At 42.6% G+C, this 22,062-nt stretch overlaps 2 protein-coding genes across 6 annotated transcripts in view; both read left to right on the forward strand.

Annotated features, from left to right (window-relative positions):
- LOC309795446 (zinc finger protein 350-like) overlaps nt 1-22,062 on the forward strand; it is a 142,132-nt gene that overhangs the window by 24,205 nt on the left and 95,865 nt on the right. Inside the window, exon 9 of one of the 4 annotated variants that reach the window (XM_082607808.1) lies at nt 1,923-2,225. The exons of the other annotated variants lie outside the window; for them this stretch is intronic. The gene's annotated coding sequence lies outside the window, so the exon portion shown is untranslated. Of the gene's footprint in view, nt 1-1,922; nt 2,226-22,062 lie in introns of those variants that run through there. 4 annotated transcript variants of the gene reach the window in all.
- LOC309795449 (uncharacterized protein) lies at nt 5,398-22,034 on the forward strand. Of its 2 annotated transcripts, XM_082607814.1 has the most exons (6): nt 5,398-5,604; nt 6,315-6,375; nt 6,822-7,009; nt 12,015-12,141; nt 13,855-13,950; nt 18,304-22,034. In XM_082607814.1, exons 3-6 carry the CDS (start codon nt 6,995-6,997, stop codon nt 20,022-20,024), a joined length of 1,959 nt encoding a protein of 652 aa, XP_082463940.1. In that variant the 5' UTR covers nt 5,398-5,604; nt 6,315-6,375; nt 6,822-6,994; the 3' UTR covers nt 20,025-22,034. The 2 variants fall into 2 exon arrangements, with proteins under 2 accessions (XP_082463940.1, XP_082463941.1); XM_082607815.1 differs by lacking the exon at nt 6,315-6,375.

Raw genomic sequence — 22,062 nt, forward strand, 5'->3', positions numbered from 1 at the left:
ATCATGTGCTGAAACCCTAACCACAAGGTGATGGTATTAGGAGGTGGGGCCTTTGAGAGGTGATTAGGTCATGAGGACCCAGAGAGAGCTCTTGTCCCTTATCCCATGTGAGGTGGTGGCTAGAAGGCGCTGTCTATGAGGAAGCAGGCCCTCACCAGGCACCAAATCTACTAGCGTCTTGATCATGGACTTCTTAGCCTCTGGAACCAGGAGAAGTAAATTTCTGTCCTTTCTAAACCACCCAGTCTATGGTATTCTGTTATAGCAGCTTGAATGGACTAAGACTTCTCTTTGCCCCAGTCTGGAATTCTCCAGAGGTTCTGTTTTCTTTATTCCCTCTCCCACAATTTGAACTCATCCGGAAGCCGAGTCTCACTCTATCATATACCCTGATTTCTTCCACCTCTCTCCATCTCCTTTGCTCCTTCAGACCACTTCTCATAGTTTGTAGCTTCTTCCTTTTTTTCTTTGCTTGTTTTTTAAATTAATTTATGGAAGTATAGTTAATTTACAGTGTTGTATTACTTTCAAGTGTTCAGCAAAGTGATTCCGTTACACACACACACACACATATATTCTTTTTCAGGTTCTTTTCCATTATAGGTTATTACAAGATGTTGAGTATAATTCTCTGTGCTGTACGGTAGGTCCTTGTTGTTTATTTTATACATAGTAGTATGTATATGTTAACCCCAAACTTCTAATTTACCTCTCCCCTGGCTTTTCCCTTTGTAACCATAAGTTTGTTTTCTATGTCTGTGAGTCTATTTGTGTTTTGTAAATAAGTTCATTTGTATCATTTTTTTAGATTCCTCATATAACTGATATGATATCTGTCTCTGACTTGCTTCACTTAATATGATAATCTCTAGGTCCATCCATTTATTATTTATTTACTTATTATTTCATTTTTGTTAACCAGGATGTCAACACAACTGAGAAGAAAGAGTATGTTCGTGTGTCCCCAACACCAGCACTATGGCCAGTACGTAATAGGCATTTAACAAGGATTTGCTGAATGAAAGAAGGCAGCCCTTGTAATTTTTTTTTAAATATTTATTTATTTGGCTGTGCTGGGTCTTAGTTGTGGCACATGGGATCTTCATTGCCGAGTGTGCGATCTTTTAGTTGCAGCATGCAGGCTCTTAGTTACGGCATGCAGGATGTAGTTCCCTGACCAGGGATCCAACCCTGGCCCCCTGCATTGGGAGCACAGAGTCTTAACTACTGGACCGCCAGGGAAGTCCCAACCCTTGTAATTTTGGATCAGGTTTTCCTACCACCTCTATTTTCTTTTCTAACGGTGCCTTTCTTGTTTTTTTTTTTAGTACCTTTGCACATTTTGCAAGGCAGTATTTAGAAAGCAGCCAGATCTACATTTATTCATTGTGAATTACCTCAACTTGTTTGTACACTGCTTTTGCGACTTGATTTCTGTGTATTGTGGTTTTCCCAATGTCTAAGAAAGGAACATTTTTTTAATTTTATTGAAGTCTAGTTGATTTACAATGTTGTGTTAATTTCTGCTGTACAGCAAAGTGATTCAGTTATACATATATATGCATTCTTTTTCATATTCTTTTTTTTTTTTTTTTTTTTTTTTTGCGGTATGCGGGCCTCTCACTGCCGTGGCCTCCCCCGTTGCGGAGCACAGGCTCCGGACGCGCAGGCCCAGCGGCCATGGCTCACGGGCCCAGCCGCTCCGCGGCATATGGGATCCTCCCAGACCGGGGCACGAACCCGTATCCCCTGCATCGGCAGGCGGACTCTCAACCACTGCGCCACCAGGGAGGCCCTCATATTCTTTTATATTATGGCTTATCACAGGATTATAAGGAACATTATTAAAGATTCTTTTGTACTGACAACCAACACTAAAGAGCTGATCCACACCTAAGCATTCACGTTCTCATCTTTTCTAGAAGTCAAGCAAGTTGATGATCAACTGCGGGAACACTTGCATAACCAAAGATGCCTAAAGCGGATGAACAATGCCATGAACATCATGCCTTTGAAAATACTGTTCATCCAGCCCAAAAGCATTTTCCTTTAAGACAAAATCATGGAAATTCTGCAAATTTAAATGTAGTAAAAGCAGAACAGAAGCTATGAAATAACCCTGTGGAGTGTAACAGAGATGGGAAATCCTTTCTCTTTATAAAGCATGAGCAAATTCATACTAAAATTGCCTGAAACTGGAAAACTCAGCAGCACTAAGGCTCAATTCATTAAGCATCAGAGAGATCGCAGAGTTGAGAAATCCCATGTATGCAGTGAATATGGGGAATCCTTCATCAGGAAGTCTCAGCTCACTAAACATCAGAGAATTCACCTGGGAGAGAGACCCCCATGGATGCAGCATACGTGGGAAAGCACATACCACAAAGTCCAGGCTCACCGAACACCAGAAAATCCATACAGGAGAGAAACCTTACGTAAATGCTAAATGTGGCAAAGCCTTCCTCATTGAATCACGTCTCATTTTACCTCAGAAAACTCAGACTGGAAAGAAACCCTCTATATGTAGATTGTGGAAATGGTTTCATCCCGAAGGTCAGTTTCATTGTACATTGGAACAAAGTATAGGAGATGAAAAGAGGTAAGATCCCCTTGGGATGTACTCGAGAAGAAACCTTGTATTTACTTGTTCACAGGCCTATCACCTTTGAGAGTTACCATCACTTCAAAGATTCCATCCCCTCTGTGACCTGTTCAATTAGACAAGTGATTTTCCTTATCTTTTTCATTCCTTCTTACTCTTATGAGCGGAGCTCTTATCCCCTCTTCTTATCCAGAGACTTTCCCTTGATCTATTAAACATACCCTGTTGGGCTTCCCTGGTGGCGCAGTGGTTGAGAGTCCGCCTGCCGATGCAGGGGACACGGGTTCGTGCCCCAGTCTGGGAAGGTCCCACATGCCGCGGAGCGGCTGGGCCCGTGAGCCATGGCCGCTGAGCCTGCGCGTCCAGAGCCTGTGCTCCGCAACGGGAGAGGCCACGACAGTGAGAGGCCCGCGTACCACAAAAAAAAAAAAAAAAAAAAAAAAAAAAAAAAAAAACATATCCTGCTAAAAAACCTTGAGTCCTGCTTAAAGAACAAGAAATGAGGGCCTCCCTGGTGGCGCAGTGGTTGAGAGTCCGCCTGCCGGTGCAGGGGATACGGGTTCGTGCCCCGGTCTGGGAGGATCCCATATGCCGCGGAGCGGCTGGGCCCGTGAGCCATGGCCGCTGGGCCTGTGCGTCCGGAGCCTGTGCTCCGCGACGGGAGAGGCCACAGCAGTGAGAGGCCCGCGTACGGCAAAAAAAAAAAGAACAAGAAATGAAAATTTGCTATGCAGTAGCTATCCTACATTTCCATCACAAACCCTGGATTATCGGGTAAATTTACTCCAACATAATTTTTTTTTCCTGCGGTACGCGGGCCTCTCACTGTTGTGGCCTCTCCCGTTGCGGAGCACAGCCTCCGGACGCGCAGGCGTCCCAACATAATATTTTTAAGCACCTAAACTTGCCCATCTAATATTTATTCAAACCTGTAATGTAGTCTTTAGATAATTGAGAACAGGAAAATTTCAAGATTGATTTGCGTTTTACAAGGATCACCTTGCCTGTTCTATGAAGATGAGATCATATGGGTCAAGGATATAATCAGGGACAATTCTAGTATCTCAGGTGAGAGATTGGGCCAGCATGGTAATGATGGTCCAGTGAGAGAAAATGAAACTGACTTCCTGCTTTGACCTTTCGTTATATGACTTTTATCAGGTGCTTTCTGAGACTTACAAGGTCCTATGGGGTTGAACGTAATTGAAGAAAGTAGGTGAACCTTGCATCTGTGCCACAGCCTGTGTTCTCAAGATCTGTTTCCCCAGGGTGAATGAGCGTTCTAGCTCAGGGCTGGGGTGAGAGGAGGAAGAGAATATGAGCTGGAGCAGGGCTAGAAATGGGTAGCAGGCCTGTAAATGGCTGGCAAAGACTTCTTGGTGACCTGATGAAGATGCATAGGACTGTGGGAAAACCAGTTCTTTGAGGTCATTTTATCTTTTGCACACAAATGTTCATAGAAGTTCCACTGGCAGTATCCAAAAAACTGGAAACAATGCAAAGGTCCACCAACTGGTGAATGATTAAATTTTGGAATATCCAACAATGAATACTAAAGCAACAAAAAAGGAACTATTGATACTTTAAAAATGATGTGGGCTTCCCTGGTGGTGCAGTGGTTGAGAGTCCGCCTGCCGATGCAGGGGACACGGGTTCGTGCCCCGGTCCGGGAAGATCCCACATGCCGCGGAGCCGCTGGGCCCGTGAGCCGTGGCCGCTGAGCCTGCGCGTCCAGAGGCTGTGCTCCGCAACGGGAGAGGCCACAGCAGTGAGAGGCCCGCGTACCGCAAATAAATAAATAAATAATAATAATAATAATAATGAATTTCAGGACTTCCCTGGTGGCACAGTGGATAAGACGCCGCCCTCCCAATACAAGGGGCCTGGGTTCCATCCCTGGTCAGGGAACTAGATCCCACATGCATGTCACAACTAAGAGTTTGCATGCCACAACTAAGGAGCCTGTGAGCCGCAACCAAATAAATAAATATAGTTTTTAAAAATGATGAATTTCAAAACAGTCGTGCTATGTGAAAGAAGCCAGCACAGACACTACTAATTTTATGAAAACAACGCAGACTAATCTGTAGTGACAGAAGGCGGTCCATTGCTGCCCAGGATGGGCTGGGTGAGGAGCACGGTTGGGAAGAGGATCACACCGTCCACCGTTTCCGTTCACTTTGTGATCGCTGCATCCCCCGTACTGTCACTTTTCCAAACCTTGGTCTTCCCCAAACACTTCCATCTGCCAGTTCCACGCCGAGCTCCACAGACTGCATTTGCCCCGCAGTACGGACACCGAATCTCCTCTAAGATGGCCGCGTCCACGGTGCTCCTGCCCAACGGCGCAAACCCGAAACGGCTACAGCGCGCCGCCAGGTTGTTTTGTTTTTTTTTTTTTTTTTTTTTGTCCAAGCACGCTTAAGTTTTCATACGGCCTCTAAATCCTTTCGCAATTAAACCAGTTATCGAGGTGTCCAGAAGCAATTTTAATTTCCCACGGAGCCGAGACGTCAGCCTAACAGCCGCTCAGAATGTACTCCTGCGCCCTTTCGGTCTTCATGGGCTCCGGCCTTTGAAAAATTTGCGCCGTTCACCGTCCACAAGCGGGCCCTGTCCACTCAAACGAATTTACCGCCACGTCATGTTTGCTTTGTATGAGCTCGAGCCTCTTAAAATCTCCCCATTTTCCTTTGAGGTACCAGGAAACAGGAGAGTTTTCAGCCGTGGTCTCTCAGCAGCCGTCACGCCTTCTGTACGTCAGGTGTGCAAAGATGGCGACCCCACGGCGCCGAGTCGGTGGTGGCGGCGCGGACGTATTACCTCATAAGGAAAAGCCGGAAGCCCCCAGTCCGTTCACCATAGAAACGCGGTAGAAATGCCCCTGACCGTTGTCGGTTGGTCTCGGGAGAGGGGGCTGGGCGAGGGGACCAGAAGTAAAAGGAGTTTGGGGGATAAAGTTAGGCCCTGAAGAGGTCGCTGCAGGTTCAGGAGAGAACCAGGTGGGTATGTGGGTCTGGCTGTAGAAAAGGCGGGGATGGGGGCGGTCTGTCGGCCTTTAGGTGGGCTGTGGCTCCTTTGAGTCTGGGAAGGTAGCGCAAGGGCGGATGGTGGTTTGGTTTTGTTTTTGCAGTGAGCATAGAGGAGTCAGTACAATGTCTATGATCGGGGTGTCTTTGGGGTCAATCATGGGGGGCTCTGGTGGTCAGCGATTAAAGGTCTGAACAGATCAACTACCGAGAGTCCTGAGGTCAGGGTTTAAGGTCTTCGGGGGTGATTGACAACTGGCGGCGTGGGGTTCGTCAATGAATGCGGAGACCTGTTTGGGTTCTCGGATAATTTGGGGCTCAAAGGTCGAGGAACCGTTAAGGGAGGTCAGTGTACGTGTGTATCTGACCTGGTTTGGTATTAATCCGGTGGGGTAATGGGCACTGTCTTTCGTGCAGGGATGTGTGATAGCAGAAGGCTCGGAGGCTCAGGAGCCCTGGTGGGTGCGTGGGTTGAGCCCGACTTTGGCTGCTGGGACAGACTTGGTGAACGTTAACATTCCCTGAAAGCTTCAGGTCCAAGTCCCTGCCCCACCACAAATTTTCTAATCCCTTTTGGCTCCCTACAGCACCCCTTCCTTTTGAACCCAAAGAAATGAAAGTTTGGGGGAAAAACAATTCAGCATATTTCAATTTAAGTTTTGTTTTTATCATTCCTCCTGCAGGTTGACTGCATATTTCATTTCAGGTTCTATATGTGAACATTTAAAGGCTGCTCCTGTCCCAGTATTTATATTTTTGAATTGTTTTTTAAATTTGTACTTATGGCTCATATTCCTTTTCTCTCTCTTCTTTTTTTGATGTGTTCATTGTCCCTCATATTAAAATGTGTATGTAAACAGGGGATATGAAGAGTTTTAAAGAGGCTTGAGGGCCTCAAAGTTTAAAGGAAGAATTTACAGTTTCTCACTGCCCAAATGGCCTCATTTCTATAATTGTCTGAAAATTACCTGCCACTGGAATATAGTACTGTGCTGATTCTCCTTTGCCACTTTCCCTTTCAAATTCATGCTACTTCCATATATTCAGGGAGTTAGGTTTCATTGGCCCAAGGTGTGAAATTCTCTGGGGAATCAAATGAAGAGACAGAAATACTGGGGACCACGTGTTAAGGTGAGCGCACAGGAAGAAGGAATACAATTCCAGAAGTAATTTTGCTTTTCAACCCACAGGTGCTAACAAGAGACAAGATATGAATGAAGAAAGAGGAGTTTCCAGGACCTAGATATTGTTATTTCTGGGGATACTTTGGCGACTGTTATATCTAACTAGAAATTTTGGTATATCCAGAAGAGACAAAGACAGAGCCTCTGCGTTGCCAGCTATTTTCAGAGAACAGAAGAATATGATCCAGGCCCAGGTGACTCATGTCTTGTTTTATTCTCTCCTTTATTCCTTAATGGATTTGTAGAGGCCTGTAAAAAAAAAAATCAGTTCAGTATCTAGAGAGAAATAAAATTTGAAGATAAACTCCAACGCCATGGCAAAGTAGGATCAAGAACATAGTGTTTATATGATTCTTAGTAAATGACTAGTGTTGGAACATAATGTGTAACTGTTACTGACTCTGTGTGTGCACCTGTAGATGTGTGCCTATTTGTAAATGCATGTGGGTTCATGTACATATCTGTGTACATAAATACGTCTGTTATGTTTTGTGCATCAGTGGAATTATACTCTAAAGAACATCCCTTTGGCCTGAGATAGTATAATTTAAGCATCTAATAGAATAATGACTGCAATTGTTTTGTGAATATTAGCTGTATAAAATTCCATTTGTCTATAATGGTACTCAAAGAAATGAGTCAAACTATGTAAAGCATTTAGATGAGTGTCTGTTACCAAAAGTCGGGTCTGGCTGCTCACTGCTTGAAAGCCAATAACTCTAGAGGCAAGGTTGGTGCAAAGGAAAGTTTGTTTTGTTCCAGAGGCTGGCAACTGGGTAAGAGGGTGGACTCGTGTCCAGGGGCCAACTCCCCACTGCCAGTCAGTGGGCCAGAGCTTTTAAAGGGGAGTTTCAGGGCTGTATAGGCAGAGGGAGGGGGCTACATGCAGAAACAGCATAGTCAGCTCTGGCTGTCATCTTGAAATTGGTCATGCCATGGTCTGATCAGCGTCATCTTGATTGTGTTGAGTACAGTTAATCTTTAGTTCCACGGTTGGTTTGTTCCCGTTTCCTTGAAGCCAGTTCTTGGAATTTTGGCAGCTTACGTGATGGCTACAGTCTGGTCATCATGTAGTTAACTTCTTCCAACTGGTGAGGGTTTCAGTATCTACAAAACAGCTCAAAGGATATGGCTCAGAATATTATCTGTAGCCCTGGAAGAGGAACTAAATGTCCTTGACTTTGTTTAATGACTAAACTATTATTATTTGGTCTTGTTGGACTGTTTTCCTTTGTGTCTGCATTTTCTCACTTCTCTGATTAAATTTATTCTTTAAAGTTTTTCTGCAGACAAAAGGCAGGCTGAGGACATGGTGGTGTGTGGTGTGTGTGTGTGTGTCTATCCGTCCTAGGGAGGCCCCATAGGGTCCTGCTCCTTTTCATGCCTGCTACATAGTAAGTGATGTGTGAGATCATCCATGCCTTAAATCTTTGCCAGTACTTCATAATAGGACATTATCAAATTGTATAATTTCATCAATCTGAATGGTCCAATGTTTATTCTTTTACCTTATTTTGCATTTACCTCATCATAGGTAAGGTTGAAATCCATCTTGTATATTTATTGGCCAGTTGGATTCTTCTTCTCTTGTTATATGCCTGTCCTTATCACTTTTACATTAACAAAATGACTTTTTTTCTTACTGATTAATAGGAGTCATGCCTATCCACTACATATTGATTCTTTCTTTTGTTTATAAAAATTATTTTCCCAGCTTGTCACTTTTCTTTCAGCTTTATCCATGGTAACTTTTTCAATGCGGACATTTTAATTTTTCCTCTTATAAAGTTTGCTACTTATTTTCTTTTATGGTTTTTGGTTTGTGACATGAACATAATTCATATGTGTCTCTATTCCTTTCACAGATTCTTTTGTTTTATGGCTAGGACTCTAAACAGGAGAAAAACTATTTTTGAGTGTGAAATTAGGTAGGAACCTAAGTTTTCGCTTTTCCAAATGGATCTACATCTCACGTGAAAAAATTCAGAAGGTGGTAAGATCAGCAGTGTTAAGAATTTTCCACCTCTTTTAAAAAAGAAAAAGAAAAGAATTTGCTTAACCAGGTAACTCTCTTCTCTATGATGTAATCTCTGCAAGAACACAGGGATAGATGATCTCATCAGATTTCCCCTCATCTGGCAGCTCAGTTGACAAGCAGGTCTCATTTCATTCCCTGGTGACATTTGGGCCTAGGCTGCATGGCCACAGGATCAGGACATTGAAGACATTCCACACTGCTGAACTGTTGTTATCCAGAGCACTTCTAACACCAGATGCAGGGGTATGTTCCTCACACCTGATTCTGCGACTCTCCAGACACCAACTGGGTGTCCTACAATTCAACTCAATCCTGTCGCTAACTACCTGGAGTTAGCGTCAGATCCCACAAGGTAATAGCTCAGTCCCACAAGACTGCCCCCACTTTAGGTGCCTGTCAAGAGTCCCAGACTGTTACCTAAGCTTCTGATGACAAGCTCTAAATCCGGGGGTACCCACAACCCCCTGCTCAGGTTTGGTAATTCACTAGAATGACTCACAGAACTCAGGAAAGCTCTTTACGTACATTCACTGGCTTATTCTAAAGGCTACAACTCAGGAATAGCCAGATGGAAGAGATGCATAGTGCGAGGTATGGGGGAAGGGGCGTGGAAGTTCCTCCCTGGGAGCACCACCCCGCCAGCACCTCTATGTGTTCACCAACCCGGAAGCTCTCTGAACCTGATGTTTTAGGGGTTTTTATGGTGGTTTTCTGATGTAGGCACAAATTGATTAAATCACTGGCTATTGGGGACTAAACTCAACCCTCAATGCCAGTTCCCTCCCTGGAGGTTAGGGGTCTTTCTGGGGACCAGGCACCAGTCATCTCATGAGCACACAAAAGATACTCTTATCACCCTAGAGAGCCCACGGTTTTTTGGAACTGTGTTCCAGGAACCAGGGGCAAAGGCCAAATATATATTCATCACAACATTTTTCTGGCTTCTGTTGTTTTCATTTCATCAATTTTGTCTTTCTTTTGATGGTAATGAGTCTTTTCTTTTTTCTTTCTTTCTTTTTTTTAATCATTTCCTCATCACTTCTTTTTTAAAATTTATTAAATTTATTTATTTTTGGCTGCATCGGGTCTTTGTTGCTAAACGTGGGCTTTCTCTAGTTGCAGCGAGTGGGGGCTACTCTTCGTTGCGGTACGCGGGCTTCTCATTGCAGTGGCTTCTCTTGTTGTGGAGCACGGGCTCTAGGCGTGCAGGCTTCAGTAGGTGTAGCACGTGGGCTCAGTAGTTGTGGCTCGAGGGCTCTAGAGCTCAGGCTCAGTAGTTGTGGCACACGGGCTTAGTTGCTCCACAGCATGTGGGATCTTCCTGGACCAGGGTTTGAACCAGTGTCCCCTGCATTAGCAGGCGGATTCTTCACCACTGTGCCACCAGGGAAGCCCAAGTCTTTTCTTTCTGGTTGGTTTCCGAATCTGACTTTTGCAAGTGATGGTCTATAGTTTCAGTCTCACTCATCTAGAAGCAGATTTCCTGCTTGGCTTTGCTGGCTGGCTAAGTCTGAGTTACAGGATGTTTAATCAGTTCTAAAATTTTCTTAATTCCTGAGATCTTCATATCACTTCTCTGTTTCTCTATAATCTCTTTCAAAAACTATGTAGAGGCCTATGTTAGACCTCACTGTATTCTCCATATTTAGTAAACTCTCCTTTATATTTTCTATCTCTTTCTGTGTCTGCTTCATCTTTAGTTATTTTTTAAATGCATTTTCCAGTTCACTCGTTATATTTTCAGTGTATCTAATATGATGTTAGCCTTTTGTGAAATAATAAGAAATATACACATTGGTCTCTGCCCCTAGTTCCTGACATAGAGCTCCTAAAAACCTTATAAATAGGGGTGCTCTGAGAATCTTCTGGTCTTTGACCCCAATTCCTAGCACAGAGCCCCTAAAATCCTTGTAATTTCCTAAATAATAAGAGTACTACGAGCTCCCATACAACTTCACTTATATGTGGAATCTAAAATATAACACAAGTGAACTTCTCTACAAAACAGAAACAGAGTCACAGGCATAGAGAACAGACTTATGGTTTCCAAAGGGGGACTGGGGGTGATGGAGGGATGGAGTAGGAGTGTGGGATTAGCAGATGCAAACTATTCTATTTAGAATGGATAAACAACAAGGTCCTACTGTGTAGCACAGGGAACTATATTCAGTATCCTGTGATAAACCATAATGGAAAAGAATATGCAAAAGTATATATATATAACTGAATCACTTTGCTGTACAGCAGAAATTAACACGACATTGTAAACCAACTATATTTCAATAAAATTTTTTTAAAAAGAGTACTAAGAGCATATTTTGTTGTAAAATTTGGTCTTTGATCCTGGTTTCTGATACAGAGTTCCTAAATCCCTTGGAATTTCCTGGGTGATAGGAGTGCCTTTCTTTCTAATGAGGCAACACTTGAAGGGCTCCTGAATGGGACCTGGTTACCAGAAAGACCAAGCCATGATCAGAAGCTTGGAAACTTCTATTCCATTCCCCATTATCCACAGAAGAGGGAGGGGCTAGAAATAGAGTTAATGATCAATCACTCCTACGTAATGAAGCCTCCATAAAAATCCCAAAGGTATGGGGTTTAGAGAGCTTCTGGGCTGGTGAACACATGGAGGTGCTGGAGGGGCACCAGGAGAGGGCACGGAAGCTCCAAACTCCTTTCCACATACCTTGCCTTGAACAGCTCTTGCATCTGGATGAAATCTGTATCCTTTATCATATGCTTTTATAATAAACTGGTGAGCAGTAAGTAAACTATTTTCCCAAGCTCTCTGGGCTGCTCCAGCAAATTAATCAAACCCAAGGAGGGGCTCACTGGAACCTCCAATCTATAGCTGGTTAGTCAGGAGCACAGGTGGCAACCTAGACTTGCATTTGGCATCTGGAGTGGGGTGGAGGTGGGGTCTCATGGAACTGGGCTCTTACCCTGTGGCATGTGATGCTTTCTTCAGGTCAATCATGTCAGAATTGAATTGTAGGACATACAGCTGGTGTCAGAGAATTGCTTGGCGATGTGTTTAAAAAAATGTACACATCGGAATTGGTGTCAAAATCATAGAAATATGAGCAGGACAGCTTCCTTTATATTCCTTATGAGTCAGTCAAAGAAAAACACTCGCATTAAACAGGACTCTGTTATTACAGGAAACCCTGTCATTCAAGGATGTGGCCGTGGACTTCACGTGGGAGGAGTGGCAGCTCCTGGCCCCTCCTCAGAAGGACCTGTACCGGGATGTGATGCTGGAGAACTATAGCAACCTGCTGTCCGTGGGTGAGGATGGCTCCCCTGGGTCCCTCAAAGGGTCTCCAGTCAGTGGGGTTTCCTTCCTCAGCTGCTTACACTTGGAAGTCACTGCAGTGCCCTAATGGCAGATTCTCAGTGCCTCCTCTGGCTCCTGATACAAGGGTGTATACAATGTGCCATGAGGTGTTGTGACTATCAACACTGCTGACACCAAATGTGTGGGGTTCTTCTATCCCCAAAACCAATTCTCCTCTCCAGGTATGGGCTGGGTGTCCCGAAACTCAATCCTTTTCTGACACTGACCACCCAGAGTCAGCCTCAGAGCCCACAGGCTTACGGACTCAGTCCCGCAGGAGTGCCCTCACTTCAGACACTAGTCGAACGTACTGGGTACCCAGGGTACCCACACTTCTGTCCGACTTGACCTTAAATTGGGCATTCCCACTCCCCACCCCTCAGGTTTGGTAATTTGCTAGAACGGCTCACAGAACTCAGGAAAGCACTTTACTTACCATTACCAGTTTATTATAAAGGATAATAGCCAAATGGAAGAGATGCCCAGGGTGAGGTGCGGGGGAAGGAGTGTGGGCCTTCCATGCCCGCTCCAAGTGTGTCACCTTGATGTGATCACCAACCCGGAAGCTCCCCCAACCTGGTTTCTTAGGAGTTTTTGTGATGATTTCATTGTGTAAGCGTGATTTCTTAAGTCATTTACCATGGGTGATTAACTCAATCTCCAGCCCCTTCCCTCCGCATGGAGGGGTTAGGGAGTTAGGGTTGAAATTTCCAACCTTCTACTCACGCCTTGGTCTTTCTGGCAGCCAGCCTCCACCCTGAAGCTCTCTAGGGATCCCCAGCCACCAGTCATTTCATTAGCACACAGAAGACACCCATCACTCTGGACACCAAAGATGCTAGAAGTTCTTGTGTCAGGAACTGGAACTTAAACCAAATGATGTAACAGAAGAGGTTCCTGACAGCCCATCACATAGGAACTTACAAGGGCTTTATTTTATTTTTATTATTTATTTATTTTAAAATTTTATTTATTTTTGTTTGTGTTGGGTCTTTGTTGCTGCATGCGGGCTTTTCTCTAGTTGCGGCAAGCGGGGGCTACTCTTCGTTGCGGTGCGTGGGTTTCTCATTGCGGTGGCTTCTCTTATTTTGGAACACGGGCTCTAGGCACGTGGGCTTAGTAGTTGCTGCACGTGGGCTCTAGGGCACATGGGCTTCAGTAGTTGTGGCTTGCGGGCTCAGTGGTTGTGGCTCGTGGGCTCTAGAGCGCAGTCTCAGTAGTTGTGGCACGTGGGCTTAGTTGCTCCACAGCATGTGAGATCTTCCAGGACCAGGGCTCGAACCCGTGTTCCCTGCATTGGCAGGTGGATTCTTAACCACTGTGCCACAAGGGAAGTCCCTATTTTTATTTTTTGGTTGTGCCACACGCCATCTTAGTTCCCTGACCAGGGATCAAACCCATGCCCCCTGCAGTGAAAGAACAGAGTCTTAGCCACTGGACCACCAGGGAAGTCCCCACAAGGGCTTTAGAAGCTCTGTGCCAGTAACTGGGGGCGGAGACCAAATATATATTATTATATCACAATATCCCATGAGTCTCTCCTGAGTGAAAAGCCTCTGCTTGGCAGATGTGAAAACCGGTCCCTCAAATATAACATTCTCCCATCCCCACAGACCCCAGCCCAGTTCAGTGAGTCTCAGTTTTCTATCGTTTCCCATGAACAGGGTATCGGGTCAGCAAGCCAGATGCACTGTCCAAGTTAGAACGAGGGGAAGAACCGTGGATGATAGAAGATGAAATCCACAGTCAAACCTGTCCAGGTGAGTGAGGATCAGCTGGGTAACTACAGACATCATAGTCAGTCAGTGTGAGAAGGCTGGGAGGGCATCTGAGGATACCGTGCCTCCGTGTATCTCTTTCCCCATAAAAGAACTTTTAGGTCTTGAGAGGTAAATATACCCATTTTTTCTCTTCTGAGATCTGTTCCTTGCTGATTTTATTTTACATCTTGATTTTTGTTTGTTTGCCTCGTTTTCTTCTTCCTTGGATTCTGTAACCCTCTTCTTTGAACCCTGTCACAAATCCCTTCCACCTCCCTGGCTATGAAATTCCAGGCCTTGCTCTAAGGAGAGATCTTTGAATTCATCACTGTTTTCTGACTACCGCACTCTCCTGCCCCACTGAGAAAGACAGACTTCCCTTCCTGACATCCAACTGCACCTTGTATTTTGCGCCCTCACAGTAACCTAGTCTATGACTGTGCATCAAGCCAGCTCCTTAGTTTCTCCACTGTACTACCCCCCCACACACCATTCTGAGGTTCTTCAAAGGTATTGCTTTCCATTTTCTCAAAAATTTCCTTCAGTCTCATGAATTAAGCTCTATCTGTTTTCTGGCTGAGACTCCAAATTGCTATCTCCCTTACTGTTGTCTATACTTTGAGTTCTAGATGTTCTAGATCTTTTACTGGCCTAAGATTTCTGAGTTCCTGCATGAGGAATAGGAATCATCTTCTCTCCACAAAAAAGCCCTTTCCACCATCCTATTTTAATGTTAGATTCTCTTTTAATATTGCACATCTTACCCTGTCCATGCTGGTATTATCTTGAATGTTATTCTCTGCCTATGGAGTTCTCATCTTAGAGGTCTCTGCTGTTGACTGTTTTAACTAGAAAAGACTGTTTTACATCTACATCAGTGCTGCCTAAGTCGCAGCTTATGTCTCCTTCAGTTTACTTCCTTCATACATTTGCTATTTCTGATTTTCCTTTGGCTCATCTTAGGTGTTAGCACTGTATTCATTTCCCTAAATCATTTGTTTTTCCCATTATATTGTTTTTTTAACAGCTTTACTGAGATAATTCACATATGCTACAATTTGCCAACTTAAAGCATACAATTCATTGTTTTGTAGTATATTAAGAGAGTTATGTAACCATTATCAACAGCAACTTTGGAAGATTTTCATCACTTTATAAAAGTTTCGTCCTAAGCCTTCAGCCCTAGGCAAGCACTAATCTCCTTTCTATCTCTGTAGATTTGCCTGTTCTGGATATTTAATATAAATAGAATCATAATCTATGTGGTCTATTGTGAAAGACTTCTTTCATTTATCATAATGTTTTTGAAATTCTTCCATAGAAGTTCTAACATGTATCTGTAATTCATTCCTTTTTATTGCCAAATAATATTCCATTGTATGGATATACCACATTTTATTTACTCATTTATCTATTGATGGACATTTGGGTGGTATCCACTTTTTGGCTTTTTTGAATTATGCTGCTATGAACATTCATGTACAACTTTTTGTGAACATATGTTTTCATTTTTCTTTGGTATATATCTAGCAGTGGAATTCTTGGGTCATATGGACTCTTGGAAGGGTCCAAATGTGGTGCTTCCAGACTCATGGTCGGCATTATGTCCTCCCAGCCATGATGTGTGATAATACACAGAGTATTGCCAGCCAAAGGCTCAGCCTTTGGTATCCAGAGTTTTCATTGGGATTCAATCACATATTTCCCACATGGAAATATGTCTTTCACCCCTCCAGAAGTCAGGCTAATACCTATAGTCTCCATTTCCTCCAAAGCTTGTAACTGATACGGTGTGGCCCAAAGCCCATGTCGTAAATCACATTGTTAGAATGTCTGGTGGCCAAAGCCACCAGGCAAACAAAGACACTCCTATCAGGGAGGACATTCCAGGGGCCTAGAGATCACCTCCCAATAGCCAAGGGCAAGGGCCAGACCTCTCTTTGGGTGAGGTTCAGTCTTCACTGAAGGTAACTGTACAAATAAACAGTAAAGGGATTACTTTAGAAAAACAGAGGAAATAGAGCTTATAGTAATACAGTCAGAGTGGGAATGACAGCATGATATGTACAAGGTGTGTCTACGTTTTGAATTAGGAAGATGATGCCACGAGTTAGGAGTGAAGGCATGAAATAAGAAATGTGCAAGCCCACGGGATTGACTATCAACAGAGTGGCCTGAAGTCAGGCAAATGAAAGCCAGTGTTAGAAGGTCTCTTCAGGAGGAGGAGTGGAGTGGAAACAGGAATCCATGGAATATTCACGGTGATGTACACTTTTCTTGCCAGGATGACTGTTTGGATTTGCTATGTGAGTAACTGAGGTAGCATAGTGGAGGGTTGGTAGGTTTTGTATTTTTATAGCTCTAGGCTGTCTTACCATTTACCTGGGTGGCAGAAGGATAGCAATAATAAGAAACAGTCAGATGTTCTTAAAAAAAAAAAAACCTGAAGGTAAAGCTGACACAACCTGGTCTTAAAGGAGGAAGTTGGTCCTTTGGTACAACCTGTTGCCAACCTAGATGCAAGTGTAGAGTTACTGAAGTAGATGCTGCTGGTGGCAAGTGAAGAGTTTATTAGGGACGTTGACATGGGGAAAATTTGGATACGACCTCTCTACTGAATGCAGAAAGTGACTGAAAAAGGCAACAGTTTCCATATTCCATTAGCTTCGGAAGATGACTACATGGTACACGGCCAGTTGCAAAATTTCCTAACAGTCATTGTTGCCCTGTTTCACTATGAATGGAACATAGGATAACGTGACACAGATAGACTAAAGGTTAGAGTTTTGATTATACGAGTTATCCACTAATATGTTTGATGTTTTTGGAAAGTTAGTTTGATGGTGGTCTACAGAAGCAAATTTAGGAACAGGATTACAACGCAAGAGATTATCTCAGTTTACAGTCCTTTACAGTTACTTGCCAGGTTACAAATACGTTTATTCTATACACCTCAGTATGCATATTTCCCTGATTTCTATAGTCAGAATTTGGATCCTCTAAGTGGGCTTAAAGAATCCCCAAACTCCTGAGTGTTGGAATGTCTAAGACGTTGGTTCTGTACCATCATCATCTTTCATTCTACATGTCCTCCCAATACATCCAGTCCTCTTTTCTTGAATAGTATGCACATATTATTTCCACATTGTTTCCTCCACTTATACCTCCACTTGGCTTCTTGATTTCTGTACTACACATCTAATATCATCTCAAGGTTCCACAATGCACACTTTTTTTTCCTACATGTGGATTTCAGTAATCTTCTTCCTCATCACAACTGGAGATGCTTTTACCAAACCATTGGCTCAGGCCATACAGTTAGCAGAGTAATCCTGGGTGCCTCACTTTCAAAGACCACTCTCCGCACTGGCCCCATCAGTTAACCTTGCTTTTTCTTTCTTTCTTTCTTTCTTTTTTTTTTAACATTTAAAAAATTTTCTGGCTGTGCGGCATGCAGGATCTTAGTTCCCCTACCAGGGATGGAATCCACACCCCCTGCAGTGGAAGCACTGGAAGTCTGGAGTCTTAACCACTGGACCGCCCCAGGGAAGCCCCAACTTTGCCTTTTCTTTATGCAAGTATTCAACATATCCTCATTTCCTCCGCTTGCCACCATCTCCATTGCTCCTTCAAACCACATTTAGCAATCTCCAACTCCCTACTTTTTTTCTTTCCTTCTTTTTCATTTGGGTTTCCCCAACAGGAATTATGAGAAGTGAAAGTAAGTAAGGCATATTTTATATATCCCAAACGCCAACACAGTGCCTTGCACATGGGAGCCATTCAATAAATAGTTTTGGAGTGAACAAATGCAACCCTCATCATTTTGGATCAGTTGTCTCTTCCACCTCTGTGGTCTTGTGTCTTTTCAAGTTCTGTTCCTCCATACCCTCTCATTTGCTGCTAACAGTGACTTGCTTGGCCATTCTCTGGTGGTCCAGTGGTTAAGACTCCGTGCTTTCACTGCTGTGGGCTTGGGTTCGATCCCTACTCAGGGAGCCAAGATCCTGCAAGCCGCACAGTGAGGCCAAAAGAAAAAAAAAAAAGACTTGCATGTATTTTACTACCTCTGCATGTTTTTCAATTTCCTATTTAGAGAGAAGCCACGTCTACATAGATTGTCAACTGCCTAACCTTATTGGTACATTAACTGCTTTTTTCCTTTTGGTTTGTTTATATTACTGTGTTTTTACCATGTGTAAGAAATAAGGAACATTTATACGTGGTGTTTCTTTTACACTGTTATCATAGGGTTGCCACTAAAGTGCCATTTTTTTAAAAAACCAAGGAATTTTTAAAACAATTTTATTCCAAACAATAATAAAAAGGGCTCATTGTTCTCTTCTTTCCTAGAAACTGGCAACGTTGGTAATCATCTGCAGGGTGACTGGGAAAATCAAAGAATGCTGAAAGGTATAGAACAATACCAGGAACATAATGCATTTGGAAATCCTGTTCCTCAAAGCAAAAGTCATTTCTCTTTCAGGCAAAATCATGATATGTTTGAGTTCTATATAAAAACTTTGAAATCACATTTAAGTTTAGTCAGCCAGGGCCAAAGCTATGAAATTAAGAACTCTACTAAATGTAACGGAGATGGGAAATCATTTCTGCATGGTAAGCATGAAGAATTTCATTCTCCAGTTCAATGCCCTGTAAGTGCAAAATCCATCAGTAGTAAGTCCCAAGTCATTAAGCACCAAGGAACTCACAACGCAGAGAAAGCCCACATATGCAGTGAATGTGGGAAAGCCTTTGTTAAGAAGTCTCAGCTCACTGACCATCAGAGAGTTCATACAGGAGAGAAACCTTATGGATGCAGTATGTGTGCAAAAGTATTCTCCCGAAAGTCCAGGCTCAATGAACATCAGAGAATTCACAAGAGAGAGAAATCCTTTATATGTGGTGATTGTGGAAAAGTCTTCACCATGAAGAGCCGTCTGATCGAACACCAGCGAACTCACACTGGAGAGAAACCTTACATATGCAGTGACTGTGGAAAAGGCTTCCCAGGGAAGCGTAATCTCATTGTACATCAGCGAAATCATACTGGAGAGAAATGCTACGTATGTAGTGAATGCGGAAAAGGCTTCACTGGGAAGAGCATGCTTACTATACACCAGCGAACTCATACCGGAGAGAAACCCTACATCTGCAGTGAATGTGGGAAAGGCTTTACCACAAAGCACTATGTCATCATACACCAACGAAACCATACAGGAGAGAAACCCTACATATGCAATGAATGTGGGAAAGGTTTCACCATGAAGAGTCGTCTGATTGAACATCAGCGAACTCATACAGGAGAGAAGCCGTATGTGTGCAATGAATGTGGAAAAGGCTTTCCCAGGAAGAATAATCTGATTGTACATCAGAGAAATCATACAGTAGAGAAATCCTTCGTATGTGGTGAATGTGGAAAAGGCTTCACCGTGAAGAGCATGCTCATCATACATCAACGAACTCACACTGGAGAGAAACCCTACATCTGCAGTGAATGTGGGAAAGGCTTCCCGTTGAAGAGTCGGCTTGTTGTGCATCAGCGAATGCATACGGGTGAGAAACCTTATAGATGCAGCGAATGTGGGAAAGGCTTCATCGTGAATAGTGGACTGATGTTACATCAGCGAACTCACACTGGAGAGAAGCCCTATATATGCAATAAATGTGGAAAAGGGTTTGCCTTTAAGAGCAATCTTGTGGTACATCAGCGAACTCATACTGGAGAGAAACCCTTTACATGCAATGAGTGTGGAAAAGGCTTCACGATGAAACGCTATCTCATTGTACACCAGCAAATTCATATGGGAGAGAAGTCCTATATATGCAGTGAATGTGGAAAAGGTTTTGTCATGGAAACAGAGCTCATTTTACATCAGCAAATTCATACTGGAGAGAAACCTTATGCCTGCAATGAATGTGGCAGAGGCTTCACTGTGAAAAGCCGTCTAGTCATTCATCAGCGAACTCATACAGGAGAGAAACCTTTTGTATGCAGTGAATGTGGAAAAGGCTTCTCCTCAAAGAGGAATCTCATTGTACATCAGAGAACTCATAATGGAAACAAATCTTAACAAAGCAATGAATATAGTCACACCTACAGGAAGAAAATATGCCTTGTCCAACATCAGAGGGTTTCACACAGGATAAACTACCTTTATATGTACTGACTCTGGAAAATTCTATTCATAATTGGTATTGGTCTCATTACCCACCAGAAAATTTACACAGGAGACAAACTGTATGTATGCAATTAATGTGAGAAAGCCTTCAACACAAATTCTGCACCCGTTTTACATCAGAAAACTCATAAAAGAGAGAGACTCTGTGGATTCAGCAATTGGGGGTAACCTTTCATTTGTCAAGCCTTGTTAATACACACGAGAAATGTATAGGTCAAGGTACATAATCCTTTGCAGTGACTCTGAACTCATTATATACAAGTGAACTTGTTCAGGGTACAAACCATGATAGTTCAGTGAACTCATTAAACATCAGTGTGCTCTACTTGACTATCGTCAGTGTAGATTAGACTGTTGCTAGATTTCACCCTTGGAAAACTATGGAATGTGCATAGGAGTGAAATTTAATGAATGCAGAGAATGTGCTAGTGCCTTCAGTGATAAGTTACCTCACACTATATGTCTAAATTAACATGTAGGAAAAAGCTCTGATACATACAATGCAGAAAAGGCTTCAGGAAACATTTCTAGGTAATTATATGTCTGAAAAGTATATACTAAGATAAATCTTATGAATGGAGAGACTAGGAGAGCCTTCTGTGGGAATAAAAACCCTATCTCATCAGTGATCATAACAGATCACCAGTGAGCTCATTCATAGTAGCAATTTGATGATCGTAGAAATAAAACCTCAATAGTTGCCGCATATGCATGCTGGAGAAAAATTTTCACATGACAATGAATATGGCAGGATTTCGGTGATACATTCTGCCTCATTGCTTCTCATGAATTCATACAGAAATAGAATAGTTTATGAACCCACTAATGTGGAGTAACTTTAGCAAAATATCAGAGAATACTGAAGGAAAGAAGCCTCATGAAAATGATGTATACTTGAGTTTTCTCTCAGAAATCTAAACTTATTGTACACCTGATGTCCATTTTGGGACACAATACCTTGAACCATATTATCAATAATTCCATAATTTTAAAGTGGGCTCTTCTGAACACAAGCCCACCTTGTGTTTAGGGTTTTAATGTTATATACATTAAATTTTAATGTTATATACAATGCAGGAGTGTTCTGTGCCCACCTCATATCATTATATGATTCGCTCTTGCATTTCTTAGGCTCTAAATTCATCTCTTTCAGTCTATGTATTTCAAAAGGAAAAGGAATATATTCATATATGTAATTCAACATGTTTGGATGTATTTATCCAAGTTTATAAGTAGCATTAAGTAGTTTACAAAAACACCTTAAAAATGATTTTTCTAAAATTTGTTTTGAAGTAGTTTTAGACTTACAAGAAATTACAAAATATACAAAGTTCCCAAATACCCTTACTCAGCTTCTTCAGTGATATTATCTTACATAACCATAATACATCATCAAAACCAATAAAATGACATTGGTACAATACTGTTAAGTAAACTATAGACTTTATTTGGATTTCAATAGTTTTTGCATGCACTAATTTGTATGAGTTTTGTTTTGTTTTTTGATGTATAGAGTTCTAAGAAATTTTATCTCATATATAGACTTCTGTAAACCCTACCACAGTCAAGATGCAGCATTGTACCAACACAACATCCTCCTGCTACACTCTCCCCCAACCCTGACCCATGGTGACCACTGATCACACTCCATCACTCCAACTTTGTTATTTTAAGAATGCTATTAAAATGGAATCATACAGTGTGATTCCTTTGAGATAGGCTTTATTTCCCTCAGCAAATTGCCCTTAAGATCCATCCAATTTGTTGGGTGTATAAATAGTTTTACTTTTTTTACTGACGAGTAATCTTTTGTATGGCTGTACCATGGGTTTGTTTATCTGTTCGCTGTTGACGGATGTCTGGGTTGTTTCCGGTGTTTCACTGTTTTGAATAAAAATCTATGAACATCTGTGTACCCAATTTTATGTGA

This window comes from Mesoplodon mirus (genome assembly GCF_964341445.2).
Source record: "Mesoplodon mirus genome assembly, chromosome: 19".
In the NCBI taxonomy this organism is placed as follows: Eukaryota; Metazoa; Chordata; class Mammalia; order Artiodactyla; family Ziphiidae; genus Mesoplodon; species Mesoplodon mirus.